The sequence below is a fragment of the Sus scrofa genome, chromosome 13 (genome assembly GCF_000003025.6).
Source record: "Sus scrofa isolate TJ Tabasco breed Duroc chromosome 13, Sscrofa11.1, whole genome shotgun sequence".
NCBI lineage: Eukaryota > Metazoa > Chordata > Mammalia > Artiodactyla > Suidae > Sus > Sus scrofa.
Genome location: NC_010455.5, coordinates 168,798,900 through 168,826,139, shown reverse-complemented (window position 1 = coordinate 168,826,139; position 27,240 = coordinate 168,798,900). Strand labels below are relative to the sequence as shown.

Here is a 27,240-nt window from a genome sequence, read left to right as displayed (position 1 = left end):
AGGGATTCTAACTATCCAGACATCTGTTGGATAACAAATGCAGCCAAACATGCGTCTTTAAAGAGGTTTCTAGGTTATTCAGTGACAGCTTTATGATCCAGAAAATAGATAATCCAACTGGAGGAAGAGCTAATCTGGATCCATTGTTTACCCGTAAAACCTTAATTAAGGACACAACACCAACATAGCAAACATTCTACCAGAAACTAAGAGTTAGGGAAAGACTCTAAAGTTTTAAAAATTACTTCAGAACTGCAGAAATACAATGTACTTTTTATGCCCATTAAGTTTAAGTAATCAATCTCCCCATGAAATCAAAACATATTGGAAAATATTCAGTAAGAATGAGGTATGTTGCATATAGATCAATTCTACACTGACATTAGTAATTTTTCATCTCACTTCTATGTGACACGAACACAAACTCTCTCTCTGACATTTTCCAGAAACGTCTGTCTAATCCAAGCAAACATAAATAGGGTTTCAATGATTGTGAAGATATTACGTGTCACCTGATACTGCTCAAACAAGGCAGCTACGAAAATAAGCATTATAACACATGCTTGTGGTTGACAAAAATTAAATCCCCAGTATATCAGCCTGTAACCAAACAATAAATGGCATATTTTGCCTCTCATCTGTCTCTTGCAAGACTTTTTTTGGTCATCTTTTTGCCAAGGAATTCAGACCATGTTGCCCACAGGCAACTGTTTGTGAAACCTTATATTGTTGATAAATAAAACAATAAGAGAGGAGCTAGGCAGCCAGAAAAGAGAATAAAAAGAATCTGTGCATTCCACACGCCATATAGAATTTTTGTATATAATCTCTGTAGCCTATTTGAAAGTCGATAAAAAATTGTCTGGGGACAAGTTCCGATATAGATTTTTTTCATTAGAGGTGTGTTTCTTTTAGATGTACCCCATATGAGATATAAGAAACAGAAAAGCATTACTGGGAAGATAATTTGCTTATACAAAATACACTGACCTCTGAAACAGGCCCTTCAATGCATTGTGTGGTTCTCATTCAGTCATGTTAGAATTAACTAGGAGTTTTTTCAACCTCTGTAATTTCCCTCTCGGGCAAGCATATAAGCATCTCTTGGGAAGATTTTGTGTAGTTTGACAAAGTCCCCAATCTCAACTAGAGTTAGTTGATTGCAACTCCTTCAGGAAAATAGAAAGATAATGGTGTTACCCAATTTTGCTTGTAATTTTTAAGAAAACATTTTATAAAGTAAGAGATGCCACTCGATTTATAGAGTTATCAATAGAAACTTGTTTCCAAAATTAAAACTAGAAAATGAATCAGTTTTTAGTTTTTTTTGGTTTTTTTTTTTTTTTTTTTTTTTGGTCTTTTTGCCTTTTTCTAAGGCCGCTCCCGTGGCATATGGAGATTCCCAGGCTAGGGGTCTAATCAGAGCTATAGCCACCGGACTACACCAGAGCCACAGCAATGCAGGATCCAAGCCGTGTCTGCAACCTACACCATAGCTCACGGCAACGCCGGATCATCGACCCACTGAGCAAGGCCAGGGATCAAACCTGCAACCTCATGGTTCCTAGTCGGATTTGTTAACCACTGCGCCTCGACAGGAACTCCTAGTTCATATTTTTTAAGGATTAGCACATATTAATGGAGTTTCATTGAATCTAATCATGTGTATAGTCTAACTTCCTTGTTCTGCACATAAAATCTTTTGAATTATGTGAGTACAAGAACAAACATCTCAACAATATATAAGAACAAAAGGATAGAATGTATTTTTTAGTACTCTCTCATCCCACATGATTGAGTGTTTTAAATGGGAAAACTGTTTATAAAAATGTCAAAGACATATATCCTGATAACTTTTCAAATCCTTATTATCTTGATTCTTTATCCCGCCTCTCATTATCTGCCCAATCAATATAAAAGCACCCAGTTTTTGTTTTATGGCCAATACCAGCAAACACCACTACTGGGAAAATTGGCTCCAACAAATATCACAGATACTCTTTAAGAACAGAAACAAGCTCAGTTAGAAATAATCAGAAAGTGTCAGAAGAATACAGAGCTTGCATTTCAATTATTCGTGAAGCCTCACATCTCCAGTGCTTTTTTTTTTCTGTTTGACAAGCATTGTATTTACTTATTTAATTTTTTTTGTCTTTTTGCCTTTTCCAGGGCTGCTCTCTGGGCACATGAGAGTTCCCAGGCTAGGGCTCTAATCGGAGCTGTAGCCTCTGGCCTACGCCAGAGCCACAGCAACACAGGATCCGAGCTGCGTCTGCGATCTATACCACAGCTCACCGCAATGCTGGATCCTTAACCCACTGAGCGAGGCCAGGGTTCAAACCTGAAACCTCATGGTTCCTAGTTGGATTCATTAACCACTGTGCCATGATGGGAACTCCAAAAGCACCGTATTTATTAAGAATAATGAGCGCTTTCATTCTGCACCAGGTGTCACTACCTAGAAAACAGGACCATGTGCATTAGTGCATTGGACTCTCATAGTTACATCAGAGTAGGCAGTATCGTTTCCATTTTGCTTCTAAAGAAGAAGAGCAGAGAGGTTCTGAGACCTGCTCACCATAATACAGTAAGTGAAGATGTGGGTCCCAAAATCTATTTTTTGGTCCTCTTTTTTCTTAGATACCTCTCTGGATGTGAATTTCCTCATCTCTGCAAGGACTAAGGTTCCCTTATTTACCATCATTTTATGAGTCCCTAAATTTGCAGGGGAGAGTAAATTATTAATAAAATCAATCTTTTTCTTCTCTCCCCTTGTCTTTTTCTCTTACACACACATATGCATATACATACATACCTACATATGTTTTTCTTCTAAACTCCACCTCCTCCTCTCCTCCTTAAACTCATATTAGCGACCCTAATTACTTCAGCCTCAAAAGGAAACACAAGTCGACAATCCAGGAGTCTCTGCTTTCACTAAATTGTAAGTACATGCATACACCACAGACATATATATATACAGGATTTCCTGTCATTCATTTTTAACGTGCTTCCTCATTTTTTTATCTTCAGTCAGCATTACCACATAAAACAGAATCCACTCACAAATTCCCCTCTTGATGGGAGTCACTCGATTCCACTTTTTTTGCTACAATGAACATTGTCACAACAAACAGTTTTGTGCCTAGACCCTCATACAATGCTGCTTGTTTGTATTTGTGTGGCATAAACTCCCAAGAGGAAAAATGCTGGGCCACACAGTTTTCAGACTACTTTTTGAAAAAACCTACAACTCTTTAATTTTCTATCAACAATGTATGAGAAATAGCATTTCCCCTTAATCAAGATATGTTTTATGAGAATTCGCACATGCACAATTATTTGTATTATCATGCAAATGCATCCTTAAACATTCAGAATCCTCTCAGAAGGCTTCTGCACTCCTCCTGTAAGATCAGAGATGCCTGTGTGAGACAAAAGCCCCAGGCTTCGGGCACTGTGCCATTATGGCACCACTCTAGGGATGAAGGGCCAAGAGAGAGGGCAAGATCTACATGGCCCTGGGAGAACAGGGGAGTTGCTCAAGGTCCTGCAGAATCCAGCCACAGAGACTTGAAACTGACAGCAGCACTCTGGAATGCACTTCTCCCTCTGATTCGCCATTCTGCTCCTTTTCATGCAGATCTCACTCTCTGGCTGCGATCTCCTGGCATTTTGCATGCGTCTCAAAGATGGTTTCCATTACCCTTCTGGTCAGGAAACTGACATTCTGGACATGTGCCTTTTATACTAACACCATTCGGGAGTGTGTAAATATTTTAACATACCTTTGGTGTTTTTTTGTTTTTTTTTCTCTCAGTGGAAAATAGGCTTATGCCCTAGGTCAGAGAAAAATAAAAAGGTTTGCAGAAAGTGGGAAGCAATCAGTTGTTAATTACCAGCCTTCACTGTTACTCAATCATCATAAACTGTAAAAAACAAAAAAAAAAAATACACAGAGAGCATTCGTTTACTAACATTCTGCCTAGTATTTCTTTTCTTTGTTTTAATTCACATCTCCCCTTCTAACATTTTAACTGTCCTAATTGAGATAATACCCTCAAGATAAGTATCCAAAAATCTATTAATCTTTATTGACCCTCACAACTGTCATTGAAAATTCACACAGTTTTAGGCTGGCTTCTATATTAAAGTGCCATTTTATGTGTCTCCCTGCTGAAATCCAATGATTAAAAGTAAGCTTCTCTGACTGTTGTATTTTATAACACCATTAAATAAAATTTTCTAATTTCCTCATCATTTATAAAAATCACTATCAGGAAAGACTTCAGTGAATCACCAACCCCATAACCTTTATACATGTATATATAAATCAACTAATTGATATGTTTCATGAGAAACAGTAAAGTGGAAGGAGGGAAACTACTTGTAGTTGAGCCCCTGCCATGTATGTTACTTTAGTGCTTCCTCATCTCTACACTAAAAAATAATCTTAGTACTTTAATATTTCAATATATATATATATGTATATATTTTGCTTTTTAGGGCCACACTTGAGGCAAATGGAAGTTCCCAGGCTAGGGTCAAACTGGAGCTACAGCTGCTGGCTGATGCCACAGCCAGAGTAATGTGGGATCCAAGCCACGTCTGTGACCTACACCACAGCTCATGGCAATGCTAGATCCCTGACCCAGTAAGCAAGGCCAGGGATCAAACCCGCATCCTCATGGATCCTCGTCGGGTTCGTTTCCACTGTGCCACAGTGAGAATTCCTTATATAACTATATTATCCTGTTAAATATTACTGTGATTCTCAATGTTTTCTTTCCAAATTTACTATATATCTCCGTGTAAAGCCTGGAGATGGAGATTATTATGCTATTGATATTCAAATGTCTGAATTTGCGAACTCTTGGTTTCCTTTACTCTTTTTTCGTAAATGTAAACGCTTAGAGAAATAAGTGATTTCCAAGAAGTTATTGTATGCACATCTCCATGACTTTAAAACCCTTCATACTTACAATGAAATTCTAATATTAGTGACATTTTAAAAAGAGATGTTAAAATAGTTAAATTAGCAAGGTTACTCTGAAAACTTTCACACCTAAGTTCCGCCCAGGTTTGTCAGCTCCAGACTGCATGTAAGAAAGCATGGGTCCTGAGAGGTGATCTAAAGAGATGGCAACTTACAGGCTGGATGGAAAAGCAAAGGATAACGATGTCCATCTCTCTTCCATGAAGAGAAACAGCTTCTCCATTTGCTGCTCTAGTATGTTAGCTATTTTTCACCCTGCTGTTTTATTTCCTGTACTTGATAAAACTAGGATATTTATGTTTCTAATGGATTCCAATGTAAAGTATCTATATAATATTAAGCAATACTGAATACCTTGATCTTAACCAATGAAGTAATTGGTCTATTTCAAAGGAAACATTACATAATAATTTTGAGCAATAATAATTACAACTTAGACTGCATTAAAATACAATTTTTTCAGGGAGTTCCCTTGTGGTGCTGTGGGTTAAGGATCCAGTGTTGTAACTGCAGCTGCTCAAGTGGTTGCTATGGTCCAGGTTTGATCCCTGGCCTGGGAATTTCTGCATGCTGTGGGCACAGTCCCCCCCCCAATGTTTTTAATGCAATTTTTTATTTAAAAATGATATCCCTTTCACAAAATATTTAGATTAGAAGATTCAGATTAAACTATATTTAATCTAGTAAATATACAAATGTATATAAAGTTTGCAAGCCTTACCTTATTAAAAAACTCAGAAAACCATTTAAAGTGATTCTACTTCTATGATATTATCAGATACAAAGTATCTATAAAGGAAAAAGAATAGATGAGAAGGACATTTGTGAATTCATAACTTCCCAACAGGTGCTCAGAGCTCCCTATTCACCTTCAAAATTTAAAAGCTCAGAAATACTTTTTCCAGAATATTTTTATTTGCAGGTTAATGAAGCCCATTGATATAAAAGTCTCCTTAGAAATAATTCTGTGTATGTCTCAAATTTGAGTGAATATTAGAAACACAATTCCCCATACTTATGGAAAATCACACAACCTGCATTTAGCAAGTCATTTTTAGTCTATTAACTATTGTAGTTTAGTTTTCCTCTGTCTAGCAGGAACTTATGTCCCATTCTATGATATATAATCTTGATTTCACTCAATATTTGAAGATATGTTATATGTTCATTAATGAGAAATACATGTGTGTTATTACGCTTTAATCATATTTTGGGTTCAGAATCATACCATGATTCACTCACTGGATCTACTACTCATGCAAATATGTGGTTAATGCTTATACGATAATTTTTTGAGAAGCCAGATGGTATATCAACATATGTTAATTCTCTTTTAGTTCCAGATTTCTTGAACCGGTGATACTGTACACAGTATTGTTTAAGTTTATAATTTTAGGCTACCTAAATGTATCTTTGCAAAAAAAATATGTATACCTCAACTCTAAGTCGCTAATGTAGATTTTATATTGAGTTATTGTGACATTTGTTCAAAGTAAAAAGAAATAAATAAATCGACAACAAAATTAGAGCTAAAATAACATGAGGGATCCTGAGAAAAATAAATCTGTGGATTGAGAGATGAAAACAATCTCGAGCCTGGAGCAGCTTGTGTTTATAGAAAAAAAAGTCATACCACAAAGCATGACTCTTTTTCTTTTCTGTAAATTTGAATACAGTGGATGAAGTGGAAGTTATAAATAAAGTCAACTACATATTTCAGTAAAAAGGCCTCATTAACAAACCTTTACTTGAAAAATTGACTCAAAGTGGCTGGGATATGCAAAATTTTATGTCCTAATTAGATAAATTATTGGTAGTAACAGAGAATTATTGGTAAGAATGACAGAGGAGTTCCCGTCGTGGCTCAGTGGTTAACGAGTCCAACTAGAAATCATGAGGTTGCGGGTATGATTCCTGGCCTTGCTCAGTGGGTTAAGAATCCAGCATTGCCCTGAGCTGTGGGGTAGGTCACAGACGTAGCTTGGATCTGGTGTTGCTGTGGCTGTGGCATAGGCCAGTGGCTACAGCTCCGAATGGACCCCTGGCCTGGGAACGTCCATATGCTGCAGGAACGGCCCTAGAAAAGACAAAAAAAAAAAAAAAAAAAAAGAATGACAGAGTTTCTATGAGATGCATTTTTTTTGGTTATGACCACTGAAAGATGAATTATAGGTCAAAATTTAATAGTATCACAAAAAAAAATCTAAGCATGATAAGAAGAGACATATTCTTGCATTCATATATGCATATCTAATAATACATTGTATCACAATCACAAACATTTCCACATTTAACTCTTTTCTTCCAGACACACAAAGGGGCATAAAATGCTCTGAAATTACTGAAGTTAACCCTCCATATCCTGGGTCCTCCCTTCTTCAGTTTATCCTTCTAGGTCTTGTCTTAGCTGCCCCAACCCTTCCCAAACTATACATCTTCACAGCAGCTAAATCCTATGAAAAGTTACTGATAGAAGTTGAAAACTATATGACTTTTTTTTGCCTTTTTTTTAGGGTCACACCCACAGCATATGGAAGTTTCCAGGCTAGGGTTTGAATCAGAGCTACAGCTGCTGACCTATACCACAGCCACAGCAACCACAGCAATGTGGGATCCAAGCCAGGTCTGCGACCTACACGACAGCCCAAGCAATGCCAGATCCCCGACCCACTAAGTGAGGCCAGGGATCAAACCCACATCCTCATGGTTACTAGTCAGATTGTTTCCGCTGAGTCACAATGGGAACTCTCAGAAGCTCAAAACTCTATGACTTTTATTATGGTGACCAAAAAAAAAAGTTGAATAGCATTTCCCAAAGAGCATTCCATGAGAAGTTATTATATGCTAAAAACAAACTGTGCCCAAAGAAAATCAAATGCAAAATTTCCTATTAGGTAAAATTTAACAAGATTTTTAAAAAGAAAAAAAAACAAAAAAAAACAAAAAACGACAACAAAAAAAAACTTAAAAAGGAGTTCTCATCATGGCTCAGTGGTTAATGAATCCTACTAGGAACCATGAGGTTGCGGGTTCGATCCCTGGCCTCGCTCAGTGGGTTAAGGATCTGGCGTTGCTGTGAGCTGTGATGTAGGTCGCAGACATGGCTTGGATCCCTGGTTGCTGTGGCCCTGGCGTAGATCAGCAGCTACAGCTCTGATCAGACCCCTAACCTGGGAACCTCCATATGGCACGGGTGTGGCCCTAGAAAAGACCAACAAAAAAAGTTTCTTTAGTAAAAAACTGCATAAGAGCTTTTTTTTGGCATGTGGAAGTTCCTGGGCCAGGAATCAAACCCGTGCTGCAATTGTGGCCCATGCCACAGCTGCAGTGGCAATGCTGAATCCTTAACCTTTTATGCCACAAGGGAAATTCCAATAATAGCTTTTTATATGCTAAAGAGAATTCTGATCTCAAAAAGATGTATGTAGCAGGCAATGTTAACAAATTCATTTCACCATTGACTTTTTCATTTTTCATTTAAGCCCCTATTAACACATTCTGGAACAATTGTTCCCAGGGATCCAACAGAATCTAATTTTGAGACTGCTAAAGGAAAGGGGAAAAGTGTTGCATGGGGTTTGTGATAACAGCCTTCTGGTAAAGATGAGTATTTTCACAAGGAGGGCAGATACAGATGTCCTAATGATCATATCAACACACTGAGCATCCCAAGGGCCCTGTATGCAATATCCATCCAACAGAGGCAACAATGAAAGTAAACCAGGCATGACAGGAAATCAGGGCCAGGACAGGGTGAGGTGAGCATGGCACCCTAGGTGCAGAACTTAAGGAGTTCTGTACTTGCACATCCCTGAGAGTGAATATCCTTTAAATTTTGTGCTGAGGAACCTCACTCTTCTCACTCCAGGATGGACCCTTCAGAACAGATGGACCATCTCACTGCATTCTCACAAAATAAATTTGCCTACCAAACCTCAGAACACTATTCTAGTACTGCATTATGTAATAAATTTTTTAAAAAATTAATTACATAGGGAGAAAGCTGAACATGACTGTAAAAAAAAAAAAAATGGAATCCTTTTTCAGCTTTCTTCCAATGCCTCTTGAATACCACAATATCTATGATAAAAAGGAATAAAAGCATTACCAAAAAAATTATAGAGATAGTAAATGCTCTCTGAAAAAAATGCGGGAAATATAGAAGTATATAAAATAAACAATGAGGTTCTCTCAACATCATTAATTCTACTCCGAGGCACATACCTAAGTGAAAATATATGTGCACATACATGAGTGTTCATTACAACATTCTGTGTATTAGCCAAAAAGTAGAAATAAGCCAACTACTAAATGGATAAACAAAATGTGGTATATCCTTACAATGGAATAGTACTCACCCCTAAAATGGAATGAAGTTCTGATATATCCTATATGGAGGAATCTCAAAGACAAAGGCCAAAGGAAAGAAGGCAGACACAAAAGGCCACACACTATTTATCTACATGAAATTTCCACAATGGGAAAATTCACAGAGGCAGAAAGCAGATTAGTGATTGCCAGGGCACATAGGGAGGAAGAAATTGGGAGTGACTCTTTAGAGTTATGGGATTTCTTGTTGAGGTGATAATAGTGGAAATGGTTTGTAGAACATTGTGAGTGTACTAAAATCTACTGAATTATATACTTTAAAATGGTGAAGTGTGTGATATGTGAAATACAATTCAATGATAATTTTTTTAAAAGCTAAAAAATATGAGTCTGATCACCTTACCTTATATAGCTAGAATTTACAGAGTACCTATTATATGCAGGGCACACTTGTAAATGTTTAACCTCATGAAATCATTTAATCCTCAGAACTATCCAATGAAATATCTCTTAAAGATAGGGAAGTTGAGGCACCAAGTAGATTAAGTAATTTGCCCAAAGTCCTGTAACTAGTAAGGGACAGAGGTGGGCTTATAAAACCAGGAAATCTAACTTTGAATCTCACATTGCACACTAATTCCCAGGAGAAATGGCCATTAAAAGTTGGGGTATATACTTTGAGGTGTGTAGAAATTATTTGCATGGGACTCTATATACAGACTATATATATTAGAGGTCAGCAAACTATAGCCCACAGACCAAATCAAGCCAAGCATCTGTTCATACATAGCTCATAAGCTAAGAATGGAAGAACAGGTATTATGTTTCTAAATGATTGAGAAAGAAGGGAATAAAAGAAGAGTAGTATTTCATGACACATGAAAAGCATATAAAATCATATTTCAGTGTCCATCAATAAAGTTTTATGGGGACATAGCCGTCATAATTTATTTAATCTTGATTTGTGGTGGCTTCTACATTACAAAAGCAGAGTTGAGTAGTGGAAACAGAGATAGTGTCCAAAGCATTAAATTTTTCTACCAGGCCCTATACAGAAACTTTGATTACCCTTGAATTAAACCATACAAGTTACTTTAAAACTTTCTTTGGTTACTAAATATTATATCATGTTCATTATATCATGCTCTAGCTTTAACTAAATGGCTACAAAATAAAAATGCACCAACAATTATTAAACATTTCCCTTACTGGCGAAAATTGTATATACTTTACCAGATTGCTCTTGAAACAGTTGGAATAAATTAGTTGTCTCCCAATGGAATATGAAAATGATCTACATTTTGGTGGCCTAAGTACCTGGGCTTCAGGAAGTGTCATACTGTCTCACCTGAATGCAGGCTTTTTCCTTAGTTACTCCATGGCCAGCTAACATCTAGGTTGAGTTCTGAGCTGTCTGGGGCCACATGGCCAGGTCAACATTGCATAGAGTATATGGAAGGACCATCCCTCATTCTCTTCAACTATGCTGCCTTCCTAGCTTGGGCCTATTTATTATATAGCAGCTTCTGTTCTTTTATAAGTGGTTACAAAAGTGGAAGAGTAGCTACACTCTTGTTGTTGCCTTGTAGTGGATGCTGTGGTGGATTGTCAGATCCCTTCCTATTCTATGTTGAGATATTCATTTTCCTTCTGTTTTTAGCTTATGACCTTCAGTTGTTTTACTGTGGGAATTGCTTTCAGCTGACAAGGCCACCTTGCTTAATGTCATAACCCTTTTCCAGGGGCAAACCCATCCAAAAACTGGTCAATGCAGGAATATAAAATCTCATCCACCTGGATTTAAGGCAAGACAATTATAAAAGGCTATCCTAGCTCCAGTACTCCCTGCAAAAGCCACCAATGCACACATGAACTTAACCACAGTGAGACTTCTGCTCAGTTCATCACTCACTGAACAAAGAACAATACTGTATAAATATTCCACAACAAACACTGCATCTTAGGGGTGTTTCCTAAAGAAACTGACCTAAAACTCTACTAACTCTTCCTAACAGGAGAGAGATGTGATATATGATGAAAGGCCTGAGTCTAGAAGAGGAAAATAAGTCTGTATGGCTTAGCTGCTTCCACTCTCTCTTCATGGGCCAGCCCTTGTGCAGGGAGGCACATGCCCTTCCCACAAATATGAGCAACCATCATATCTTTTCACAGTAATGAGGCTTTGAACTATGTGATAAGGGAGATGTCTGTGGGAATCTCTCTCAAGACTAGATTTTCTCTAGGATTGGATCTCCCAGAATCTAAATTTAGCTGAAGATACTAGGAAGTTCAACTGTAGTCATAGCCTAATCGAAGATCTATAATTTGACCTGAACAATGATTATGCTAATGATTTGATTTTTATCTGCTTGATTCCTTTGTCTTTTTTTTTTATTTTTTCCAATTGGGTCAAAACTATGGAATGGGCATGGATCATGATCATCATTTATGGACAATGAGTAGAACTACATAGTCCAAGAGGTAAAGCTCAATATTAACAATTTACATCTAATTTAACAGTTTTAACTCATAGTCTCATTTACTCATACATAGAGAGAGATGCTACCCCACCAATTTCATAGATTTGGATAGGTCTTAGTTCAAATCCAGCGTGGGCATTTGCAATTCAGGAAGCAGTTTTCAAAGAGGAAAACTGAGCTGTTTCCTTATTAGAAACAGGAAAGAGCCACCTCAAGTACAGTTTAAGGAGTAAAAGCAATAATATATATATAAACTATTTCTGACAATACCTTATATTACAGGTACTCAATACATAGTAATTCATAGCTCAGTAAGTATTAAGAGCTATTATATAATATGGCCATATGGGTCCTCTCTATACTCTTTAACGAAAACAAAAATCCTCTTTTCTACTCCCAAAAGGTAGGAGGATGACTTTTCATTTTAAAGAGATTATTTCAAGCCAAAAATTCTGAACAATGAATCAGTGAATCAAGCTCACACAAAAATTAACAAGTACAAAAGTAGGTAACAAGTGACAGAGACTTAGAAACAGAGAGCAAAAGCAATCACTTCCCCCTTAATGTTATAAAATGCAAAGGGAGGGGCACTATAGATGAATGTTTCTGTCTCCGCCAAGTTCATATGTTAAATCCTAACACCCACAGCGATAATATTAAGAGATGAGGCCTTTGAAAGGTGATTAGGTCATGAGAGCAGAGCCTTCTTGAATGGAATAAGTCCCCTTATAAGTGAGAACTTGGAGAGCTTCCTTGTCTCTTCCACTTAGTGAGGACACATTAAAAAGATAGTGTCTGTGAATGAGAAAGCAGTCCCTCACCAGATGTTGAATGTGCTGGTGCCTTCTTCTAGGATTTCCCAGCCTCCAGAACTGTGAGAAATTAAATGTTTTCTGTTTGCCCCACCCAGGGTATGGTATTCTTTTGAAGCAGCCCAAACTAAGTAAAAAGAGAATGTTCCTTTTGCCTGCTAAAAGCACTGTTAACTCCAGCCACACAGGTACCTGGAAATTGAGAGCCTCCAGAGACAGGTAGCCAACGATGGCAGCTACCAAACTAGGACTATAGTTAGATCTGGCCCAGGCATCAAACGACTCAAGAATTGTGTTCATAAGGCTAGTATGTGGCTAAGGAGGAAGGGAAGCCTGTAGCAGTTAGTGCCATCACATTCTCTCTTGTAGAAAGGGAAAACCAAGTCCCCTTACAGTTTAGAAAAGTGGCTTGAACCCAGAGACTAAATAGGAAGCTGAAATGGGTGAGGTTAGGCCATGGCCAACATTGGAAAGCTCAGCAGAGAACCAATTAACCAAGATAAGAATGTTCCACTTATGTCAGGGTGAACGCAACTCAATGCTAAAGATTTATTACTCTGGGGAGTTCTCTCTGCTGTGACCAGCATTCAGATGAAAGATCCTGTGCACGAAGAATGAAAATGAGAAAAACTATGAAAACATTGAGTATTCTCATCATAATGACAAAATAAAGGGCAGAATTGAAATTTTAAAAAAAGAAAAGAATGAATTTCCTCCCTTAAACTTCTGGAGAGAAAGTCCTGATTGGTCACAAAGGGTTCCAGGAAAAGAACCTGGGACTGGAGGGAGAGGTGGATGACTTTGGAATGTAGATTCTGGGGATATAATCGCTGACTCGATTGCTCTTTTTTAGCCTCCGTTGTTTGTAATTTTGTGAACACAGAACTATTAATACTATTAATATGAATAGTCTGTTCCAAAAACCAAGCTCAAACTTTTAACACCATGACCTTCAGAACTAGTGAATTCCAGAGAGGAGCTGAGTGCTCTGAGAAGAAATATTTCTCCTCTAATTTTTTTTTTTTTTGTAAATCTGTTGAATATAACCCTTAGTCTCTTAAGATTGATGCTTCAAAATAGAGAGAGAGGGAGAGAAACTGAAAGGAAGGAGGAAGAGGGGGATGAGGAAGAGAGGAAGGAAGGGAGGAAGAAAGGGAGGAAAATAAAAGGCAAAGGAAGGGAAGAGAAATCGATTCCTTTAAAGTGTGTTCTCTAATTTTTTTCAAAGACCATGATTATATTTCAGAAAAATAGTTTGTTTTATAAATCATAAATAAGACCTAACAAAAAAGGGAAAGGTGGAAAAATTATTGAAACATAATATTTCTGAATTCTGTTGGACATTACACATTACTGATAGAGAGCACAGAGACATGTAAGATTGAAAAAATGTGCTTAAATCTTTGTAAACACAAGGTACAAGAGATTCCAGTTCAAAGAAACAGAAGACTAGCTGAAGAAATGGGAGAAAAGCTCTGAGACCTCTCTCAGGTAGTCATACCAGTTTCTGCAGGAATGCAGGAATTCTTGCTAAACTGTGAGTTCTATAAACATGGGGCAAAGCTTAATGTTCCAGGTAAGAGAAAATATTCCCAAGTATTTAAAACATCCCCCATTTTTAAAATATCTTTATTTATTAGCATTTCTTTTCTTTAGGAAAATGAGGAACTCGCCCGGCTCACCTGTATCAAACCCCACACTTGGCACTAAGTCCACGGTTCCGTGAAAGGCTCCGGCCCACGCTGAGGTAGCAGTGGTGACTGTAGTTGGATCTGTCTTAGTGATGTCACACTGGGGAGCAGGAATCCTGGCCGCACGCACAGATGGCATCAGCAGGGGCCCATAGGCTGGATCCAGGGCAGAGCCAGCAGAAGGGTGGTGGTGATGGTGGTGGTGGTGGTGGTGGCGGTGGTGCATGTGGGGATGGTGATGTCGCAGGTACATGTCATGCACGTGGCTGTAGGACGGGCTCACCTGAGATGCCAGAGGGTAGTGCCAAGACTCAGATGCAGGAGGGGGAGGGGCAGGGCCAGTCTGATGCAGGCCATGTCCTGGCCAGGGGCCCGGGTCGCCTGCAGTAAATGTGCCAGGGGGTGCAGTGACCTGGAAATCAGGATGAACACCCCCCAAACAGGGGGCAGGTGGAGGCTGGTAAGAGCCGGTCCAAAAGGAAGTCGGGAAACTACTCCGCTGGCTTGAGAGAGCTGAGCTGTCTGAGAAGACAGAAGAAATTACATTATTTACATGAGATTCAGTTCTGGGATAGACATGCCTCTACTTGTCCAATATTTCACAAACAGGCTAATTAGTATGCACTCTTTTTCCCCCAACACAGAGGTGAATCGCTAACCAGGTAAGCCTCTGGGCTCCTGCGCCAAGTCAATATGCAGGGGTCCGGGTGCTGAGTGAATCCCCCACTTTGCTTGCTTAACTTCAGCCAGCATAGTCTAGGCTGAGGTTTGCAAGTCAGGTATTGGAAAATTTCCTCCTACATGTCTTGCTGCCATCCGGTCTGAGCAGAGGTCACAGGAACATGTCTCAGGTAAAAAGATGCTTATGCCATAGACTTGATTCAGGTAGGTGGGAACTGATGTAGGTGGGAAATGATCTTCTAAAGGAAAATTAAATTTTCACCCAAACTGAACATTTTAATGCCAAATGTCACAAATGCAAGTAAAATCACACTTAATAATGCTCACCAACACTCATTTTCCATCAAGAAGGGAGAGTATATTCCAAGTGTATTTTTGCTATAGAGGTCTGGGAGTTTCTAAACTGGAACTTAATGTCAGTGACCAGTGAAAAGCCCAATACTATGTCAGGGGCTTTTCATGGATAATTGAACCGGCCCTGTGAGGTAGTTATTGGTATTTCCTCCATTTTAGAGATGTGGAAATTGAGGCAGGGAAGAAGACTAAGATTTCACAGCTGGAAAGTGGGACACAGGGCTTTGAAGACAGGTAGCCCACCTAGATGGATGGCATGCATGCATCATGACTGTCATAAGACTTGCAACTATATTTGCAACCATAACCTGAACATCTAGAATCTGGTGAAGATTCTTTGGAAATCATGAAAGGAAGAGACTCAAGTAAGGGTAATGGATTTGAGGAGGTATTTAGGGAAGTGGACATGATATCAACAAATACCACTTGGAGATAAATAAGCAAGAGAGGGAGCTGTCCACAAGTTTGCTTCAATTCAATTTCTTCACTCAATCATCATAACATATTTATAGATGACCTACTATGTGTGAAACATAGGGGCAAACAGGGATGACTGGACAGATGTCACCTTTAATCACAATCTGGCCAGGGACAGATAAGGAAATGGACATTGCCAATATGACTTGGTTGGTGCCTTCAGAAGGGTAAACATAGAGTGAGGGCACCAAAGCTGCCTAAAAAAGTAATAGCTAAATTGAAAGGGTGAGTAGGGCTAGTCTTTTAGAGAGGTAGGGTAGTGTGTTTTAGGTTAATGAAAAAAAAATATGTATACACACACAAAGTAGCATGTGAGGGACAAAAACAGAGTTCAGTTGGCCGAGGCTATACATAGAGGTTCAAAAAGGATCCAGATGGGTATGGCCTTGCCAGCTGGGCACTAAATGTGGGCACCAACCCAAGGAGGTCCAGTGAATTTAGAAGGGTTTCAACCTAGAGAATGATAGAGTCAGACCTGTATTTAGAAAGACGGATACCTCCAGCCCAGCAATAGCCTGTTGCCTCCAGGGCCTAGTAACTGAGCAAGCCCTGGCCTGGGAATCTGAAGAGCTCAGCCAGGGAATTACACTCAGCGATTACCTTATCTCATTATAGATCCTAAAAAGATGTTGACTTCTCTGTGGCTCAGTGTCTTCCAATCAAATAGGAGGTATTTGAGCTTGCTTAATGCCAAATGTTCTCTGGCCCCATACTACTAAGCATTCTGTGATGTGTCCTATGGATTATTTCTATCTATAGATAAAGACAATGTTGCTTAGCGCATTAGTCAGAGTTGTATAGTACAATGGTATATGTCTGCTGAGTTCCACATAAAAGAATCTTGCTAGATGAAGGATACCCTAGGACGTACTGGGAAATAAAAGTATTCAGAAGTCTGACATGTCTGTATTCTCACTTCATCAACTTCCAGGACATGGTTTTCTTGCCTCAGGGAAAGCTTAGATCACTTGACTTAACCCCCACACATGTAATTTGACTAATGAAATTAGGATATCACGGTGGTGTTCAAAATTTCCTTTCTCTAGTTTTCCTAAAGGCTGCAGCGCTAGCACTACAAACTCTTGTACTCTCTCCCCATCAGCAGAGCTCTCACCTAACCCATTCGTCCTATAGATAGATGGCTTTTCAGTGTCTTGCATTCAAGTCTCTCCCCTCTTCTCCTCCCCCATCCAATCTCATGGATCTCAAAAATCTAGGTGATGATGTTCTTCGTGAGGCAAAGGATGGAAGCATGTACCATTCTTCAAAACTTCGGATAGTCCCGGTAAACTTTTAATTGAATGACTGTTTTGTCACAATCACAGTCTACCAGAAAATAGCACTTAAAGTCAAACTGACTGGCACTAAGGCAAATATGCATTATTTAAGAATTGACTTCCTTTGACATACAAAATATGGCTGCTAATAATGAAGGAAAATTGTGTAAGCTGTAGGAAGAAAATTTAATTTGCCTTAAACTGTGGCCATTTGTAGAATATTTCTATCACAGTCCCAAGTGAAAGCTGTCAATGTTTAAAGTTTAAAACTCACATAAGGAGTTTATGGAGGCTTCTTATATTACACAGTGCAGCTTTACCACCACCAACCTGCCACTTTGCTCTCACAGATCCAGTCTTTGGTACCAAACCCTTCATTCTGCTCATAACTTTATCTCTGGTGCAGCCAGAATCCCATTCTGAAAATAGCTGAGCTCAACCCACAGGTGTGTGCCAGAGATACAGAGTTCTCCTTATTAATATCCCCCATTAAAATGTCAAAAGTACAGAGAATATGTCATTTTCCTAAATGCTTTCCTTTTATTTCTTTTCATTTGTATGTCCACAGACCTAATTTTATTTTACAGATGCTGACACATATGAGATATACATGCACGAATGTGGATAATGAAAAAATTCCTTACCAAAAATATTATCCTATTTATGAAGTATTATATTTTGATTAGTGTACATATTATCATTGGAAGTAGAAATCTATTCTAAAAAATGCACTCCATAGAGGGGGGCTAAACAAAGCTTTAAAATGCTCTAGGGAAAAATGAAATTAGAGGTAAATTATTTTCCCCAGTCAGTTTGTCTCCCAAGATTAATATCAAGTTTGTAGAGATCTATGCAGCTCTTTTCCAAAATAATGTTGCCTTCTATAAGTAAATGAAAAGATACTGAGTAGAAAATATGTTTATGGACAAGTCTACACTTCAAAACTACTCTTTGGTATCTTGATTGTTAAAAAAGAAATTCTTGATACAAAGAAACAGATGATAGTCTTTGTTTCATGCCTGAGAATCAGTGTGCTTATTTCATATGTATGTAAATTTTTTTCATTACATGACTCTTTGCTTACAAGTATTTAATCACAGCCACATTTTTTGGATGAAAAGGCTTATGAAAAACTGCCCATGCTATTTCCATGCAATATTACTTTTCAGCAATTCAGGACTGTGATATTAACACTCCATGGTGACTTTGGGCTCAATGATACTGGATATTTGGATGATGTTAACACTGAGTCTAATGCATAGAAAAATTCTAAATATACTTTGGTTCAGTTTGCATTTCAGTTTAAAAAATATTACACATACATACACACCCTATTTCGAAATGGCAAGAAAAAAAAATTGTCCAATACAACCCACCCAAGCCTACCCAGTAATCTCACTGGCTTGATTTATAGCAGAACTGTGTCTTAGAGACATAAGAGCTTAACACAGAACATCAGTGGTTCTTTATTAGCTGGGACACTTTTTACATTAACCTTAATTGTCTCTGGGAAAAAAAAAAAAAAAAACCTAAGAGCAAACAATTTATGCAAGAGAATTCAACACATAATTTTAAAAATTAAACATTGTATTACATAATTTTGAAAAAATATATATTAGAAGGAAAAATGGGACTGTAAAATATTGTCGAACCTCTACCTTAAGTCATCTTTAAAATATCCAGAAAACACATTCTTAAAGTAAATATTTACTTAAAACATCAATATTTACCTTTTTTTAAACATCACTGAGGAAAAAAAAAAAATGCTACTCCATTCTCAACCTAGAGGCCCCTTGCTATAATTTTAATTCTTTTCCTCTTGGTCTGCTTCTCATAAAAATAAATCGTTGGGTCAGAGGTGAAATGATATGTGTTCCAGTGTTTTCTGTCACTCAGGAATTAAGCATTACCATTATGTCCAAAGATTGCCCTCCAGTTATTTTGTTCTAGAGTTGCTCAAAATGGGCCTCGTGACTCTAAAATGAGTTTCAAGGGGTGATGTCAGTTGCCCATACTCCTTGGAGGCAGGACAATGAGATAAACCAGGCCTCAATCTCCTAAACTTCCCAGCAGTGATTGCCTCCTGGAGATGCAGCCCAACCCTCTCCTTCCCAGTCTCAGCCAGCCTGAGAGACAGGACCTCCTTTTCCTTCCTCCTCTTCACAATCTAAGTTTATTGCTAGGTCCTTCTTATAAAAATGAGTTGCTCCAAGCAGACTCTATGTGGATCAATCAAGCAGTAAATACTTGTTTAGCAACTACAAGAAAAAAAAATCACACTTACCATTCAGCATAGTTTATCAGTAAGTGACATAATTGGCTATGTCTTGACTTTATTCCCTTTTCTTGCAGACATAGACACACACACACACTTTCTGTAATAATATTTGGGCACTGACATCACTGAATAGACATTCAGCGTTTGAAGTCAATGCTTGTATTTAGATGGGATAAGGTGACAATCAAGTTCATTAGGTTTTCTTAACTGAGAAGCCTGATTCAGTTCCTGTTAGGAGATACAGGAGAAGAGGTAGTTGATGTGATGTGTTCCAAATAAAATACAAATAAGTCCTGTCAGTTTTTTGCCTAACAGCTGCAAAACACCTAAAGAGGACTTTCCTAATCCCATCAAGATAAAAACTCAAAGTGTGACCACTATTCCATCATTAGCTGACCATGCTATCATTTGCCTGAAGATTTACTGTGGAAATATATTCTGAAATCAGACATAATTCAGTTTTAAATTCCTTTGAAGCACTACAGCACTTGTGTAGCACTGTAAAAAGCTCAGGCCATAAATTAGACCCTTTAATTTAATACAGCTGGTCAGCAGCCCCTCATAAAGTATTACTACCATGGCCATCAACATTGTCAATAGCCTTGAGTACCTATTATGTCCAAGACACCGTGTTTTTGCCAGGAATACAAACTTACAGAAAACAATGTTTCTGAATAAAGATCCAGTGTTGGTTTTCTATGTGCCAAATGAGTGGAAACCTACTTAAGGAAGAGAGAAAAAGCATCTGACTTTTGGTTAACACCTGTATAGAGCCCTATGCCAAATTATCCATATATGTTATCAATAAATCTCTACAATAACCCTAGACATGGCTATCAATAAACCCATACTGAAGTTAAACTCAGAGAGACTTTAAGAATTAATCCAAGATCACATGTCAACCAAGCAGTAATAAGGTCCAAACTTGAACACAAAACAAACATAATCCAACCAAAGACTGCAGTATGCAAACCTGTGTTGATTTGACAATTAATGCAATATTCCCAGCAAATCTCTTCACTAGACACGGGGATTTCAATTTATTATACTTCTTATTAACATATTTTCTAAATCCTTAATTAACATTTTGTGAATATCCTATGAATTTTACCCAAGTTATGTATACTTAACTAAAAACACTAAGTCCCAACTAGAAACAACTATGGCAAGGTTTTATCCACAGGGGAAAAGTGAAAAATACATCTGACATCACAAAACTTCATAGAGAAAAAATTTTCAACACTTAATCCCCTTATTTTAAAAATAAGAAAACTTTACCCAAAGATTTCATAGAACTTATCACTAATAAATTCTCTAGTAAGGACTTTTTTGTTTGTTTTCTAATCCTGGGTATATGTTATGTATTTGGTTCATTTAATTTAAACAATCACTCAATTCATATTCCATATTTTTATATAGAAATGCATTATTCTGAATACTGGAGAAAATTATATAACTAGATAGATTATACCTAGTCTTAGTGGAAAAGGGAGAGATGGAAATTGCAGAGTGTGCTATGTTTGCCTGAGCTACCCTGATAAATTAAAATGACCTACAAAGTTCTAAAAATTCTGGCCTCTACCTATGCCTCTTCTTTTCACTCCACTCATATCAGCTTCCTGTTGAATATTCAAGTTCAGTCGTGTCTTAGGGTTTTTTGCACTGGCTGTTCCCTCTGCCTTGAATAATTTCCCCCTAGATATCTGTGTTATGAGAAGCACTCTTGATTTCCTCTGGTCTGTGCTCAAATGGAATAGTCCTAAACCATCTATTCTCACCCTGTGTGAAACAATACTTTGTATTTCATTTTGTATGTATTGCCTGTCTCTTCCACTAGAAAGCTCCATGAGTGTGGAAGCTTAGACTCTCTCATTTATGATATATTTCCACTAACTGAAACATAGAAGGACCTTAACAAATATTTGATGCATAAGTCAATGAATGAAACAGGAGATAGATTTGAAGGCTAAACTTTATAATGCCAAGAAAATGCTAACAATAGTTAATAAAACATTACCGTTTATCCACACACTCTATACTGAAATTCAATGTCTGTCCAAAAGTCTTCTATATTTAGTAATGCAAATCACACCAAAAAAAAGAAAAAAAAAACACTGAATTATAGAGTTTTCGCAAATACAAAACAACAACACCTCACTTAAAACTATTCTGGCAATGATTTTTTTTTTTTTTTTTCGCTTTTTAGGACTGAACGTGAGACAGTATATGGATGTTCCCAGGGAGGCTAGAGGTCAAATCAGAGCTATAGCTGCTGGCCTACACCAAGCCACAGCAACAGGAGATCTAAGCCGCATCTGTGACCTACACCACAGCTCAGGGCAACACTGGATCCTTAACCCACTGAACAAGGTCAGGGATCAAACCCGCATCCTCACAGATTCCAGTCAGATTCATTACTGCTGAGGCATGACAAGAACTCCTGCAATGATACTTTGGATATTGACTCTCACATCTAGCTATAATTTTGGACTTTCATTCCTATATTACAAGTTGAGTGACTAGTGGGTTGCATGTGTCAGTATGCTAAAAGAATTAGGCATTGCATTCATTACTCTCCTGGGATTGATTATCCTGATAGGATTCATTATTGACATATAAAACTAATTTTTAAAGCCAGCTAATTCACTAAAGATTTCTTATTTTCATCCTCCACCAGTTATTAAGTATTCACCATGTGCTATCAAATAGAACATTGGTTGGTTCCATCAGGATCTTGGGCTTCCAAGGACTAAGTTCTCAGTTCTTATGGGAAGCTCATAATTACTCATCAAATAAGCAGTATGCTTTCCCATTCACCTCGATCAAGGTCTGGGTCATTTGAGTACGGATTCCACCTTCCTCTTTACAGTCACAGTGTTCATGTTATTTATATTTAATATAAGGAAGGAGAAAAGAAGGGAAGGGAGGGTAGGACAGAGAAGGAAAGAAAGGCAGACAGGCAAGTAGGCAAAAAAAAAAACTATCCTTTTGATGCTACAAGGGAACCAACTGCTCATCACCTCTCACCTGCCTCCTGCCTCCGACCACAGATGACCTACCACACGGGATAGCCTTTCCTCATCATAGGATCACCTAGGGGCACTTGTTGCAGTGTGATTTCTAGAGTGCCCCTCTGGAGCCTCTGTCTGATTCAATAGGTCCAAGTTAGGGGGCTGAAATAGATGATTTTAACAGCACTATCAATGACAATCAGATTTGAGCCCGCCTCTGAATCTCTGGGAGGGCAAGTAAAAACACAGGTTACGCTACCCCAAAGGTTCTGATTTGGTAGTTCTGGGGCTTGGCCTGAAGAATTTGCATCTCTAGCAAACTCACATGTGAGGCCTACATTCCTGGTCCTGGAAACCACACTTTGGGAAACATTTTACCAGATGCTTCTCATAACCGGATGAGTTCTAAAGAAACGTTCATAACACACTTCTCTAAAACTACCAATGGAATGATGCATTCTTTTTTTCTCTAATGTTGTAATTATCCCAATTGTCACCCGATCATTTTCTGTGAGTCAGAAATCAGATTCAAACACACCTCTGTGACCTTTGTATAGAGGGAAATAAAGGAGAGGAAGCCCAACCTACTGCTTTGCTTTACTGAGGTTAAAAAAAAAAAAAAAAAAATTAGCCTAAGTCAGGCAGATATAGTCAATCATGTCTGGGTTGTATGCTACAAAGAGTTAACACCACAACAAAGCAGGACAGAGAAAGCTCTCAAGAGAACACAGAAGGCTTTCAAAGTCTGTATTCCTGGGTCAGACTCAGATCACTGCTATGTCACCACGTAGCACCTAGTGGAATGAGCAAGAGCTAATTTTTAAAAGCTGATCCAGGCACGCCTATTATTTAGAGATCCAAATTGGGCCATCGGGGCTTAAGGAATGGTGCTTCGCAGCTCAAGCCTGCCACTATAAACTCAGGCTGGTTGCATCACTACTTTCCATGAGGAATTTAAGGGGTGTGACTGCATCCTTTCCAACCCTGCATTCCACATGTGACAAAACTGATCCAGCTGTTTGTCTGAAAGAAATTCCTCGCTGTCCTTAAAAATTAAAAAGCAAGTGGATATCCGTCCTCCAGGGGCAAGTCTCCAGCTGGAACCTGGTACAGGCGGTTGCGAAACAGAGTCAGTGCCCTGGAGAGCATCTGCTTTGGAATTCTTACCTCGCCATAAGGGGGTTAGCCCCATCTTGCTTTTTGAAATGGCAGATTCTGGATGGAGGGTGCTGGCTTGGCCCAAAGCTCTTGAGAAGTGTTCATCCACTACTGACCCAATGTCTCCCTGGAAATAAGTGAAAAGGACACAGCGAGAGTTAAGGTACTCCATCTCGGCAGGCTGGTCTTTCTCCTCCTCCTCCTCCTCCTCATCCTCCTCCTCCTCCTCCTCTTGTTTGCTGGGAAGGGTGACTTCCAGAGAGTCCTGCATCTTGCTGTATACCGCTAACTTCTTCTGGGATGGAATAAACAAAACACAGTATCAAAGACAGTCTGTAAAAAAGCATCAACTAGTTAACTTTTCACTTTAAAAATTCTATATATTAACATATGTTTGCAAACGGATTCTCCTTTGCTTTACTCCATCTCCCCTTCCCCAAACCAGTCTTCTCCTCCCCACTCTGAAAAAAATATGTTATTTCATATTTGGTGGCCAAAAAAAAAAAAAAAATCATCCAATGGTTTATTTTCAGACTGTGAAAGGTAGGTTTGTTTTCTTCTTGATCTAGATATACCAAAAGGAGAATGACTTTAAAAATAAACAAGTCACAGAGTCCTTCCATTTTTGTTCTCATTTTCTATTTTAAAGATTTTATGTATAGCAATATTATAGTTTGGGCCTGGGAGAAATGGAGAGGGGAGGCCTAACTGTCTGGGGGAGGGGTGGAGAAGAAAAGAGTTTTTCATAAATGAAATACACTAAAATAAAAACAGGAATGTAGCATCTTATAAAAGGATTTGGCAGATGTGCTGAACTCATTTCTCAAAAATCAAACTAAAATGACAAAATAAGTCTGTGTGAAGATCCATTTTGCATGGAACATATTTTTCAGATGTTCCACTTACCACCATTATCATAAAAGGGGGAAAAATGGGTATTATGTTGACTAACTGAAAATAAGACAAGATATTCTCAATGGCCAGTGGCTTTCAAATTAAAAAGTTTTGATAATTTAATAATATTCAAAACATATGTTCATAGCTTTAGTAGTAGTTTATATTATGACTGATACTCATATTTATTACCCTATTTAATCTCTACAATTCTATAACATGATTAGTATTACTATATATATTTTAAAGATGAAGAAACCTAAGGCACAGAGAAGTGGTGGACCCAGAACGCATAATAAAAACATGCAGATGCACATATGTGTGTGCATGTATGTGTTGAAAGAGGGCAGGGAGGGATATCTAACACGGAAAAAAGAATCACCAAAATGTTATTTTTTTTTTTTTCTCGGTGGTATGCCTGAAGTTATTTTCTTATTTCTACTTTTCGTATTTCCAAATATTTTTTCATTGAGAACATATCATGTTCATAATCAACAACTTCTATATAAATTATATTTAAGAAGATAACCTGAAAATTATAAAACATTATCTTAATGACAAAATGAGCATCCTATCATCTGCATCCCTAAAAAACTAACGTTTTGTGGTACCGTTTTTCTGTTTTCCAAAAATCTGCATGCTGGAAAATGAATGCAAGTAGAAAAAAATAAATCATTCTAGAATATTCAGTAAGCACATAGTTTTGCAAGCAGTATCAAAACACATAACCCAGGCCCTTGATGTTTCTAATGGTAATTATTAGCTCCAAATTCTATAGCTCCAAATTATAAATGCACCATTCAATAAACTGAACTCTTTCCCCCAGCAATGAGTATGTTGTTCTAGTGTGACATGGGCTCCGAAATGTTTGGGCCTATTGCGAGCTGTTTATTATTATTAAAGGCTAATAATATATCTATAGATACGTTTTACTTAAATATTTGTCAATATGGTTATCACTTCTTGATGAATAGATAATTCATGCCCTTTGAGTGCATATGCTATGATGATGAATAGTGATGGTAAGGACTAAGTGGTTATAAAATTCTTAGAATTTGTTTGGCACAGATTTGAACAAGTTTATATTTATCTTCAATAGTAAAAACACCACATTAACATAGGTTATGTATAAAATGAGGGGACTGAACTAACCAGCCTCTAAAGTTACTCCTGGCTTTAAATTCCATCATAAAACTAAATGAATTTTACAATTTATTAGTCAAATCACAGCACTCTTCTCCGTGCATGTGTGTTTACTGAAGTTATACCATTTTAAGCAAATATGCACACTCTGCCGAATAATCAGGCATATAAGAAAGAAGCATCATTTTTATATAGGAAGAAAATTAAAATTGATCTACAGAGTGGCTTCACTGCACAAGTGTTCAGTATTATCTGTTAAAATTATTTCTTTTTTCAGTTAAACGTCCAGCACAGCATCAATCTGTGAGAGTCGGGCTTTGCATTTACTTGTTTCATTACTTTAATTTTAACATTTTATTCCTTAAATAAAAGAGCCCTGGCTATGTTAATAATCCAAAGAAAGACAATGTTTTATTTTATCCCAATTAGCACTTAATTTTTAGATAAAATAAAATTATAAATATGTGAAAAATTTGAAAACTGCAAATCAAATACAAATACAGCCTACATTTGCATGCAAATGCAGCATAGTACTATGATCAATAATGATAGTAATAAAATATCTTAATTTTTACGTTGATGGCAGTGGAATTTAAACTACAGATTCTCTTTTTTTTTTCAGGCTGCACCCACAGCAAATGGAAGTCCTCTGGCCAGGGATCGAATCCAAGCTATAGCTGCAACCTATGCCACAGCTATGGCAAACTGGATCTTTAACCCACTGCACTAGGCCAGGATTGAACCCACGTCACCCCAGAGACAACACTAGATCCTTAACCAGCTGCACCATAATGGGAACTCCTAAACTACAGATTTTCAATCTACTTAAGATTACACAGTTTTCTAAATGTTCTATAATTCACGTTATTCTTTTTTGACCATTTGTTGAATGATTGGATACAAATAAAGTAAAAGTTACACATTTTTCACATGAAACTGGAAAAAAGTAAGCAAAATCTCCCCTTGTATCAAAATACCTTTCATCAGTCTATTTTTAAATATCAATTCTTCTCTCCATGAATGCACTGATTATAATCTTTATATTTCTTATATATGTAATATAGATCTATATATACATGTTTTTATATAAGTATATATTGAAATATTCCTTTTTGATACATAAACACCTGTGGTACTATAAAAATATCTATATTGACCCCTCTATTTAAATACAATTTTCTTGGAATTGTCATAAAATATACTTATTTTTTTTCCCCCTCTCTCTTAGCTCTTTAAGGCTGGTCTTCTATTAATTAAGTAAATTTACTTAGAGATATCAAACAAAAAAATAAAAAAGGAGTCTCTGATATATCTACAATGGACAGGACATAAGGCATATTTATCATTCCCTCTTGTACTTTTTTCAGATAAAGTTGAGTCAATTTTCACAAATTTTAATGAACGAATTTAAATATTTATGTTTATACTACATAGGCTCGTTTATGTCCTCACCATCATCACAGATTAAAATAAGAATCCTAAAGAATCCAAATAGTCTGATACCTTCCTAAAATGCCAACTCTGAATTTATACACATTTTTTAAAACATCAAATGTGAGAATGAAGAAAACAGAATCACAGAATTTAAACAGCAATTGATTCATATACTGACATTCACACCACCCTAATATTCTTCCCCACAGACTCTTAGGCCTCAAC

General features: G+C 37.5%; 1 protein-coding gene across 4 annotated transcripts in view; it reads right to left on the bottom strand.

Annotated features, from left to right (window-relative positions):
- The window catches only part of VGLL3 (vestigial like family member 3), a 49,939-nt gene that overhangs the window by 13,823 nt on the left and 8,876 nt on the right, over window positions 1–27,240 (bottom strand). The window contains exons 2-4 of one of the 4 annotated variants that reach the window (XM_013990173.2): window positions 23,554–23,839; window positions 14,300–14,830; window positions 5,718–5,785 (exon numbers count right to left, since the gene is read on the bottom strand). In XM_013990173.2, the coding sequence (XP_013845627.1) occupies window positions 5,760–5,785; window positions 14,300–14,830; window positions 23,554–23,839 (843 nt within the window). In that variant the 3' untranslated portion in view covers window positions 5,718–5,759. 4 annotated transcript variants of the gene reach the window in all.